Genomic DNA, 11,660 nt, shown 5'->3' with positions numbered 1-11,660 from the left:
AAATGTTCTGAATTCCTCCTTGGGTCAAACTGCTCTCCCCCAAAGCCTCTCCTGGGCTCACGGAGGTCACCACACAAAAGCTCAGCTGGAGTTTTTGACAGGAAAAACACAAAACTCACCAAACTTCTTTTTAAGTACCTCAATCTTCCACAGCCTCCAGGGGTTTAATTCTGATCTGAAATAAGTCTCTGACCCAATGCTAAGATTTGCAAATGGATTTTGCAAAGCTGCTGCTAACAATTAGAAATCCTTTATCACATCAGCCTGGGGCCCCTTGTACCTTGCTCTCCTCCTTCAGGATCTTCTCCAGGGTCATACATCTCCTCCAAGGCTCTGCAAAAGAAATACTTCGTAAGTGTCTCAATTTCAATTTATTGGCTGCCTTTTAAGCTCACTTAGGTAGTCTCTTCCTTCCTAGTTGCTCTCAATTTGGCTCATAGTGCTGTCTGGCTGGGCCACCTTGGGTTTCTGAGGGAAGGGCAAGGGAGAGAAAATTCCATAGTACATGGATTAGCAGTGTTTGTTTCCTCAAGGGTACCACAAAGTTACCTATGTTTGAACCTATAGGGCTACAGGAAGCACTCTGAAAATCAATAAGTTCTGAATAGAGCTTTTGAGAACAAAAGGACTGAGAGAGAAGGATGGAAGGAAAGAAGCTACAGTTTACACCTCTATCTAACAATCAGGTTGGTTAAGGAAGATTGGAAAGGGTGCTCCCTCACAGCCAGGACCAGTGCCTTCCTCAGCATGAAAGTTCAGGGAGCCAGCAGAAAGTAGAATTTGAGTGAAGTAATAAGGCCTCCCCTTCAAGTCCTTAAATAACTTTCCCCCACTGGTCTGCAAGTCTTTAATTAGAAATTCCTTTTTTGAAGGAAATCTAGACTTTTGGGACAGCACGGATGGACCTTGGGGCATTATGCCAAGTAAAATAAGCCAGACAGAGACAAACACTGTATGATTTCACTTATATGTAAAATCTAAAAATAAAATCTGAGATCATAGATACAGAGAATGAATTGGTGGTTGACAGAGGCAGGGATGGGTGAAATGGGTGAAGATGGTCAAAAGGTACAAACTTCCAGTTAAAAGATAAATAAATCCTGTGGATGTAATACAGCGATGGTGATTATAGTTGAAAATACCGTATTGTATATTTGAAAGTTGCCAAGATAGTGGATCTTAAAAGTTCACATCACAAGAAAAAAGAAAAAAATGTAACTATGTGGTGGATAACTAAATTTACTGTGGTATTCATTTTGCAATATATACGCATATTAAATAATTATGTTGTACACTTAAAACTAATACAATGTAATATGTCAATTATATCTCAATAAAAACAAAAGAAGTTCCTTCTTTGGACGGAGACATTATTCTCTTCAAGTATTCTCTTTGAAACTGCAGTTTCAAACAAAACATTAGCAGCATTTTTAGTTGCAGACATTGTAGGTGATATCCATTCTCTAAATTCTGCTTTCTGCATTTTCTAGCTTTCTAAAATGAGAGTGCTTACTTTGATGATCAGGAAAAAAATAAACTTATTTTAAAAGTATTTAGAAAATCTCTCAATCCAGTTGTAGTTCTCTGAACTGTCATCAATCAATTGATACAGAAGGAAAGGTGAACTGCTCCAAGGACAAACTTCCCAGAAAGTAGGGCTTCAAAGAAATGGCTTTGCCACTTATTAGGACAGCTGAGGGTGAGATACAGAGAGGAGAGCAAGTGTCTCAGATTCCTCTGAGATCAAGGGATGCAGAACCCCACTTGTCCTGTCCCACTCAATCTTTTGAGGGTGCTCCCAAAGAAGGGGTACTATTCACAAAACTCTCAAGTAAGATATGCAGGGACTAGTGGAGCAAGTACCCAGAAAAGAAGTGGTTAATTCAGAAAATGCTGTCAATCTTGATACCCCTAATCCTCTCCTGCACTTCCAATCCCTCCCCTAATGAAGATTAAGGTAAAGATCCTAAATGAAGCCTTCTTGCCCAGCCTTTGGGCCATGGAATATGTTGGTCCCATGCCCAGAGAACAAATTCAGCTGGCAAGGTCTAGAGGTCTCTGTTACTCCGTAATAGCCAGGGCTTGACTTCTAGGAGGATCCCTCAGAGAGAGGAGTTTCTTTTAGAGCTGCCTGCTTCTAATAACAGCTGTTCAGTCTTCTATATTTGTCAAAGTGACTTTCTGTCCCCATTACCTTACTTGAAACTCAAATTCTTGGACATGAGCAAACTAGGGCCTGAAGAAGTTAGGGGACTTCCTGAACAGGTTCCAGGAAGAACCAAGACACATACATTTTGGTGTGACTTTGACACTACCCTTTAGGTCATCATATGCTTAGAATACAATTAACCATTTGTTGAGGACCTACTATCTGCCATGACCACACTTAGAGGCAGTTGTCATTCCCATTTTACATATGAGGAAACAAAAGTGTAAAGAATTGAAGTGACTCTCCCAAGGCCACACAGCTAGAGTGTGCAGAGGCAAAACCAAATCCTTGTCTGACTCCAAAGCCCAGGCTCTTTTCTTGCCACACCATACCACCTATCTTGAAAACAATTACCTTCGGCTTTTTTCTTTTGATAAGAAAAGGCTAAAGCCAGTCCATACTAATAAGAATTTCCAAGGTCTTTTGATTCTCAGGCCAGGACTCTTTCTCTAAACCCTCTACTGCTCATCACACAAACAAAACCAGAATCTAGTCTGGACCACCGCCCAATCACTTGCTATTTTGTCCACCACTGACTTCCTGACCATGGCTGAAAGCTGACCCACATTGGAACATTTTTCTCATTTGCATAAGCTTCAACAACTCGTTCTTCCTCCTGCCTAGCTTTGCTAAGTCAGACTTTCTAGATATTTCAAATCTCAGTGATTTTTTTTGTTTGTATTTTGTTTGTTTGTTTTTACTCTGCCTCTCCCTCTCCCATTCTACTTACTCCTACTGAGTCAAGATTGGGTCTGAGGAGAGGGTATCTTCTTGGGTACACTATGGAATTCCATGGGAAACTCAAGCTGGACTCTTGGGTCACCATTCCAGAAAGACTAAAGCAGGAACTGGGAGGCAGGAGGTCTTTCCCCCCAAAAATTTAAGGTAGCTCATCAACATTCAGGGAAATCCCAGATAAAGATGGGAAGTCCAAAGGAAAAGTATTTAACACAGACTGGATAGAAAGAGGGGTCCAAGGAAGGTTTCAAGGAGAGGATGAATCCTGAAGGATGGCTAGCAATTAGTCAGGCAAATGGTGGATAGTAAAATAACATGCTTAAGGGTTTGGGGACAGAGAAAAAGGCAAATTCAGAGAAGTGGATGTGTTCAGGTATGGCTGGAGTGTGTGTGTGTGTGTGTGTGTGTGTGTGTGGTTTGAAGCTGGGAAGAAAAGCAGGAGTCAGACAACTGAGGACTTGCCTGGCTTCTTGGGCTAGATTTTGAACTTCATCCTAAAAACAAATAAGAGATCCTGAAGTTTTATTAAGCATAGTAAAGAAGTGGGGTGGCACTTATGATTTCATTTCCATTTTATAAAGAACTGCCCAGCCAGTTTGGCACATTGGTTAGAGTGTTGACCCTCAGACCAAAGGATCAAGGGTTCGATTCCCAGTCAAGGGCATGTACCTCCATTGCAGGTACAATCCAGCCCCAGTTGGGGCATGAGCAAGAGGCAACAAATTGATGTGTCTCTCTCATTTGGATGTTTTTCTCTCTCTCCATCCTCTCCCCTCCTTCTAAAAATCAATGGAAAAAATATCCTTACTCCTCGAGTGAGGATTTAAATTAAATAAATAAATAATTTAAAAAGGCACCATTTTAGAAAGATCCTTGACTACTGGATGGATTATTGATTACAAGGGCAGGGCAGAAGTGGAATTAAAGAGACCAATTTGAGGTGCCTATGAGATTTCCAAATAGACAAGAGATAATAGTTGCATCATTTAAACTAAAGTTTAGGCAATGGAGGTGGGAAAAATGGGTTTATTCAGGATATATTTTGACAGTAGATCTGATAGGGCTTCATAAATGACTATATGTAAAAAAAGAGATGAAGAATCAATGTTGAGTTTGAGGTGCCATTAAAACATTCAGATGAGGTCATTCCAAATGCTGATGAATACACAAATCTTGAGTTCAGGAGAGAGATCTGTGCTAGAGGTCTAGACTTAGGAGTCATTAGCATAGAGACAGAGTGGATGAGATCACCTATGGAGAATATGGAAAGGGGGATGGGTGGAGCTGGGAGAAGGCATAGAGGGGATAAATGGTGCTGGGAAAAAATAAAAATAAATAAAAGCAAAAAAGTAAGTTTTGAAAATCAGTCAATTCATGAACAATTCCCCTTTCAAAAGGAGGCCCAATAAAAACATGGACTATTGTGAATGGAAAAAAAATGCAAAATAAGAAGTCTAGATTAAACCCTCAGTGGAATAATCAGATTTATAGAGGGGTCAGAAGAACTTTTAATAGAGACATAGGAGAGTCATTTCGAGGGACAGGGAAAACTGGAGTGGCGTTATAGAAAACAAGGGAGAAGACAGTTCTATGAAGGAGAGGGACAAGGTGAAATGACAGGGATATGAAAATTGGATTTTGGGATAAGGAAACATTGGTAATCTTAGTGAGAATATTTTCAGTAGAGGGTTAATGGCAGAAGCAAGACTGCAGAGGGTTGAGCAGTGAGTGAGAAAGGGAAGATGTAGAGACATCAATATTAAATGGCTTGTTTAAGAATTTTGGCTGCAAAGAGAATGCTGTGGATAGGGTAATAGCTGGAAAAAGGAGAGGGAGGGAGGCTCAAAAAGAATGATAAATATTTGATGTAGTCCCCTGGAGATGCTCACTAGGGAAATATAGAAGAACTTCCAAGCAGCACTGAAGGCCCAGTGGGATGTAGTCAGGATCAGGAATTGTGCCCCACTTAGCAATAAGAAAGCCAATGCCTGGAAATGACTTGCACAGGGTCACAGCTGGAAATTGACAGAGCTGAGATCCAAGCTAGATTTCCCTTCCTACCTCCTATTAAATGTTTATTGGCTCCTGCTCTCCACTGCTTTGCATCAACATTGGCATTGTCATATCCATCATGGAGGAAGGAATACTATTGACTATCAACCATATGCCCAATACAGCAGAGGCACAACAGAAGTTTAATATATGATTTCCTCCCTCAAATTCTTTAGAGGTTGGTTGAGGAGATAAGATATTCAATAAATGCGTATACATATAAAATGGTGAAACTTTGTTTTTCTCTGTCTCTTTTTTTCTCTATCTCTCTCTCTGTCACCACTCTGGGTGTTCAAATGCACTGTGTAAGGCACTAGAAATACAGAAATGAATAAGATACGGTCCTTGACTTTAAATAGTTTACAGACTAATGGGGAAGAATAAGGATTTCTATAGTTTCCTCGTCTGTACAATGCGGATTTGGGTACCACAAAGCATTATTGTGGTATTAAATGAGTTAACATTTGTGAAGTGCTTATAATGGTCACATAGGAAACACTATATAAGTGTTACTGTTATTATTATTACTATGGTGGAGGTAAGTAAACACAAGATATTGTAAGAACATAGAGGAGGGGCACTTGAACCTGGCTAAAGTAAGAGATATCTGAGCTGAGTCCTAAAGCATGAGAAGGCACTGAACAGAGGGAGAAGAATGCCAGGCATTCTGCATAGAAGGAACAGCCAATGCTCAGGTTTGTAAGCAAAAGATAACATGATCTGATTAAGGAACTGAAAGTACTTTAGTTTAGTCAAAGCATAGAGTATGAGGAGGGAAACGACAAGAGATGAAGCTTGAGAGGTCATAGGGTACAAACAAGTTTGGACTTTATTCTTTAGCTGGTGGGAGCCACTGGAATGTTTTATGTAGAGTAGTGACTTGATCAGATTAATATGTTGAAAGCTCACCTTAGCAACAGCATGGAGAATGAATTGGAGGAGGCAAGATTGGAAGAAGACCAGTTAGGAAGTCATTATTATAGTCCAGAAGAAAGAGGATGAAGCAGCTCTGAACTAGGGAAGTAGCAGTGGGGATGGAGAGACGGGTACTATGGATTTGAGGTATATAGTCATGAGGTAAAATTGGTGGGACAGTAACCATGGAAAATGAGGGATAAGTGTAAGAGAGGTATCAAGAATCACTCCCAGGATTTTGATCCGATAGAGATATCACTGTCATTCAGGAACCCAGGGAAGACCTGCTTGTGGAGGGGTGCAATGGGAGAAGTGACTACCATATTTTTCTATGTATAAGACGTTATTTTTTTCTAAAATAGACTGAAAATCGAGGGGCATCTTATACACAGAAGTCAGCAGAGGAGGGAGCCATGTGGGTGCATAGCTGCCCATACCTTGTCAAATAGGTTTCCTCCAATCATGAGCCTTATTGTTACTGTTGTCAGCTGATGCCATAATTGTAGGTGGAGGTGGAGAGTATGCAGATGCAACAGGGACCAGAGCATTCTGGGCCCACAAAGATGTCAAAAAATAAAAAAATATATATAAATACTAAGCAATTGTCTTACTCTGCAAAATTCAAACTGTAATCAGCTATGCAAAAGAGCATGGAAACAGAGCTGCAGAGAGACAACTTGGACCTCCTCCCACTGAGTGCATGATCAGACAGTGGGGAAAACAGGGAGAACAACTCCTTAAGATGCCAAAAAAAGAAGACCTTAAGAGGAAAACCAGCAAAATTTTTAAAATATTGATTTCTTAATTTTGGATTGGGAAAGTGAGAGGTGTCTTATACACGGGGGCATCTTATACACAGAAAAGTACGAGATTTCTCACTTAAGCACATTGAATTTGAGGTGCCTATGAGATTTTCAAGTGATTTTAAGTAGGTAATTGCTTTGGTAGTCTTGAAGCTCAGGAGGAAGGTTTATGCTGGAAATACAGATCTGGGAATGCCAGTGGATGGGTGTGAGATTAAGTCATGAGAGTGCATAGGTGTACTCAGGGATAGAGTGTTAATTGATAAACAGGATGGACTTTTGAGGAAAACTCACATTTAAGAGATGGGTAAGGTAAGAGAAATTTTGAGGAATGCTAAAATGAAATAGCCAGATTATGCTGGGTTGGAAAGTTAATGGGTTGGAGGATCTTGTAGAAGATGGGAGGAAGGATATGCCCTTTACCCTTAGTGTCTTGAACCTTGGCAAGATTAGGGGCTCCTTCAACACTGCAAAATCATGGACAGCTCTGAGATTCCAAAAGATTGGCTTATATGTTTTCCCCTTACAAAGTCCTCTGTTTGGCTTCCCTTTCCTCTGTTCACCCTAACAGAGAGCCCAAGGAATTTCAGGGCTCCATCCAGGCCCTGGAACAACCTTTGCTCCAGAGTCCTCCCACATCATCTGAGAGGTCTAGGGCTGATGTGGCCATCTATTAGGAAAGCAGATGGAAAATGTCTGGGTGTATTATATATGCAGGCCTTAAGCTATCCTGTGGAGGGGGATTTGGGCAGGTCCTAGAGAACCTGAACTCTCAAAGTATAGACCAGGGGTGGGCAAACTTTTTGACTCGATGGCCACAATGCGTTCTTAAACTGGATCAGAGGGCTGGAACAAAAGCATGGATGGAGTGTTTGTGTGGCCGTAGTTTGCCCACGGCTGGTATAGACAAAAGACTTAGTTGCCTGCCCCAACCTGCCCTGGAGTAGATTTTCACCATGGGCAGGATGACCCAGAGCTAAACCACTGCTTTCTAGGCCCTTGAAGGTTCAAGAGGCCTCTAATAACTTGGAGTCCAAGGCTATATCTTAGGACCTGCTATTCCTGGTCCAGTCTCCTGGAATTTGGCCTCAGTCTGCAACTGAGGGGACCTGTGTCACTGTTGCTGGGCAATGTGTTAAACAGAAGGCCTTGGAGACAGAACCACGCCAGCCAACAGCCTAACGTGGAGTTAACACAGCCACCACAACTGCCACTGCCATCATCACCTTCTCGAAAGTGGCCACCTGACTGGCCCCTAATTCTGTCTGGCTGCCAACCTAAGGCATGTGCCTACGCAGGAGGTGATGACATTTTGGCTCCACTTTCAGTTTTTTTTCCTTTCTCGTGTGTTATTTCTAAAGATAACAAAGTTCAAAAGGCACCCGGTATTTTCTGGTTTCTCATAAGCTTCTGGTCAATATTTAATCTGGTTTATGGATTTTTTTTTAGGTCTTCTAGCTGCCTTCTTGAGCCTGATTGTGGCCACCCACAGACACTTGTAAGGAGAAGAGAAGTCAGCATAACAGAAACTCTCTGAAATTAGGAAATAGAGGCTGGGATCCAAGGAGCAAGAGCTGCAGCCAGAACACAAGGCAAGCCCTGAAGACACTTCTATTGAGAGGTCTGCCATGGCCTCTCTTGGCATCCAACTTATAGGCTATATCCTGGGCCTTCTGGGACTGTTAGGCACCCTGGTGGCCATGCTGCTCCCCAGCTGGCGAACAAGTTCTTATGTCGGTGCTAGCATTGTGACGGCAGTCGGCTTCTCCAAGGGCCTCTGGATGGAGTGTGCCACACACAGCACAGGCATCACCCAGTGTGACATCTACAGCACTCTTCTAGGCCTGCCCCCTGACATCCAGGCTGCCCAGGCCATGATGGTGACGTCCAGTGCAATCTCCTCGTTGGCCTGCATTATCTCTGTGGTGGGCATGAGATGCACAGTCTTCTGCCAGGATTCCCGAGCCAAGGACAGAGTGGCGATAGTGGGTGGAGTCTTCTTCATCCTTGGAGGCCTCCTGAGCTTCATCCCTGTTGCTTGGAATCTTCATGGGATCTTGCGGGACTTCTACTCCCCACTGGTGCCTGACAGCATGAAATTTGAAATCGGAGAGGCTCTTTACTTGGGCATTATTTCCTCCCTGTTCTCCCTGGTAGCTGGAGTCATCCTCTCCTTTTCCTGCTCATCTCAGGGAAATCGCCCCAACTACTATGATGCCTACCGGGCCCAGCCCCTCACCACTAGGAGCTCTCCAACATCTGGTCAACCGCCCAAAGTCAAGAATGAGTTTAACTCCTACAGCCTGACAGGGTATGTGTGAAGAACCAGGGGCTAGAGCTGGGGGTGGTGGTGGCTGGGTCTGTAAAAAACAGTGGACAGCCCCCCACAGGGCCACAGGTGAGAGACATTGCTGCTGGATCATGTCAGAAGGTGGTGCTGAGGATAGACTGACTTTGGCCATGGGACCAAGAGAATGCAAAAATGAATGCTGGTGTGACAGTGTCCAGGTTGAACTTTCAATATGCTTACCAAGCTAGTCTTTCTGTTTCCTTCATCTTAGTTCCCAACCAACCCTACACCCTGAATCCCCCAACTCTCAACTCCAAATCCACCCCCTACTCTAGGCCAGACTCCACAGATCCAATCGGCCTTTTGGTTTACCTGGCAACCCATTCATAAACCCACTGATCACATCTCACAGACTGACCCTCTGGCTGAGGTTGACTCTCAGCTCATTGCTGGGGGTTGAGGAAAGAAAGAGTGGTGGCTTTTATGAAGATGGTTCAAATCCTCCTCCTCAAGCTTCCCTCCAAATAAACTGACTGGCCACTAATGGGTCCTGGAGAGTCCATCCCACTCTTGTTATGACTCTACAGAGTTCAGACTGTTTTGTGCATGAACAGAAATAGAACTATCACACTGTACAGAGGGAACAGAGAACAACTGGATGCAGGATGACAGGGAAGGAAGGTAGCTGAGGACCCAAAAGACCAGAGCTATTGCCCAGAGAAATTCCAGAATTCACTCACATTTGTGGGTTAGGGATCTATCCCACAGCTAGAGGAAAACAAGGAAATAAGATATGACATAAAACTCCACTCCAGGCAGCAGCAGACTCTTACTCCATTGAGGAACTGCCTCAGAAGCTGCAGCTCCAACTTTCACTGAAGTTTCTGCCTCCCTCTGAGGCACCTGACCTGGCCTCCTGCTAAATAACAAGGCTAAGGGCCCCACACAATGGTTTCCTTAGAAATGGGAAACTAATTTTTCTAGAGATGGCCCTTGACTGGAAGATGAGAGTGTGGGAGCTGTGGGGGACTGTGAAAGATATCTTTCCTTGACACTGGTGCCCAAGAAAGAATAAGAACTTTGATATCTAAGAAGTTAAGTGGACATGTGTGCTTCTCCAGTAGATAGGCCAGAGAGAGTCAGCCTCCCAGAGAGTCTTCAAACCTAATAGAAAATCAGCCCAAAGGCTGAGATCAGACCCTCGGGGGTCTAACCATAGAGCACACTACAGAGACTGAAAGACCACAGCACAAGGTGGGCCTCATGCTGTCATTCATATTCCCCCAGCATTCTTTACCAGATAATCCTGAGCTTCCAGAATGCATCCAAGGGCTTCAGCGTAGAATAATCAGGCCCAAGGTGTTATGACCCTGATCTGAGTGATAGCTGAGCTTCTGCCTGGGATTTCAGGTGAGGTGAGAAAGTACAGAATAGTTCCTAAGCAGACAGTTTCAGCTCCAAGACCTGAAAATGTTCCATTTCCCCTGGGGTAGGGGTGGAGGTGTGCGTCATAAACCAAAGGCATTTTTACTCACAATTTCTGAAGAACCCCAGTACACCTCCCCAAACCTCAGTGCCAGCAGAAAGGGCCTATTCATTGTATCTAGCATGCCTTGCATGTTTTCCACTTCCTTGCTTATGTTGAAGCTGTTCTTCCAAACTGGAAAGCCCTATCCCTTTTGCCAAGTTTTCCTCATGCTTGAATAACTTGCTCAGCACCATTTCCTTCATTGAGCCTCTTTTGACCACTCCGTCCCTTTCTTCCCTTCCTTCAATGTACAATTCACTTCTTTGATGCTTATCATTCACAATTTTGATGCATAGTTATATTTTTATGTTTGTATATCTGATTTCACAAGTACATTGTAAACTTTTGGAGGGTAGGGGCCATATCTTAGACATCTATGTATCCTCCAGACTTACAGATAAAGACTATCTGTAAGAGTGCTTGGCAAATAGTAGATGATCAATAAACATTTGTTGATTGAATAACTGTTTTATTCTTTCAAAATGGCCCATACAGGGCAGGTGTGATGGAGAGAATTGGGCTAAGGGGAGGGTAAGATGGAAACTGGCCTTTATTCCCTCTGGCTGGATAGAAAAATTCTAGACTTTTATGAAGATATTATGAAAGTAAAACCCCTCCTCCCCCAGGAAAACATTAATCTTTTCATCTTGCCCAGGGCTCCTCCTTTTCATAATAATTGTTTCATTTAAGTTATTTATTGCTATGTGTTTATTCCTTTCATTCTCTGAGTAACCATTGTGAGGAAAGTGAAATAGATCTGATAATCTCCATTTGCCAGATGGAGAAACTAAGGTCCACATAAGTAAAGAAATTTTCCTAGGGTTACACAGATGGTTTTAGTACCCCAGTCTCCTGACTCCCAAAATAGGACTCTGCTGATTCAATAATGTTCACAGCCAATAGGAAGAACCTGACAGTGGTCCCCAAGCTGCCTGAGGAAAATAACTTATGGCCAACAAGGTAACATTGGGAACACATAGGCTCTCCTGGTCTCCTCTGATGGGGATCTGGGAGAGCAGGACAAATTCACTGAGTATACCAGCTGGCCAACCTGGGCTTGGCTAACTGTCCCATCAGAGGAAATGCCAAGCTTATATTTGAATAAGTCACAACATCTCAGTTCCA

The 11,660-nt window shown here is 43.0% G+C and overlaps 1 protein-coding gene across 1 annotated transcript; it reads left to right on the top strand.

The window, feature by feature from the left end:
• Positions 1–163: 163 nt before the first annotated feature.
• On the top strand, positions 164–10,996 carry CLDN2 (claudin 2). Its single transcript, XM_006774833.2, has 2 exons — positions 164–351; positions 8,167–10,996. Exon 2 carries the CDS (start codon positions 8,346–8,348, stop codon positions 9,036–9,038), a length of 693 nt encoding a protein of 230 aa, XP_006774896.1. The 5' UTR covers positions 164–351; positions 8,167–8,345; the 3' UTR covers positions 9,039–10,996.
• The last annotated feature ends 664 nt before the right edge of the window (positions 10,997–11,660 follow it).

Source organism: Myotis davidii, unplaced genomic scaffold, assembly GCF_000327345.1.
Source record: "Myotis davidii unplaced genomic scaffold, ASM32734v1 scaffold528, whole genome shotgun sequence".
Lineage (NCBI taxonomy): Eukaryota > Metazoa > Chordata > Mammalia > Chiroptera > Vespertilionidae > Myotis > Myotis davidii.
This window is presented reverse-complemented; position numbering and strand designations above follow the sequence as displayed.

Bases quoted from the DNA above. Each gene is read 5' to 3' on its own strand.
- CLDN2 (XM_006774833.2), top strand. From the start codon at position 8,346: ATGGCCTCTCTTGGCATCCAACTTATAGGCTATATCCTGGGCCTTCTG.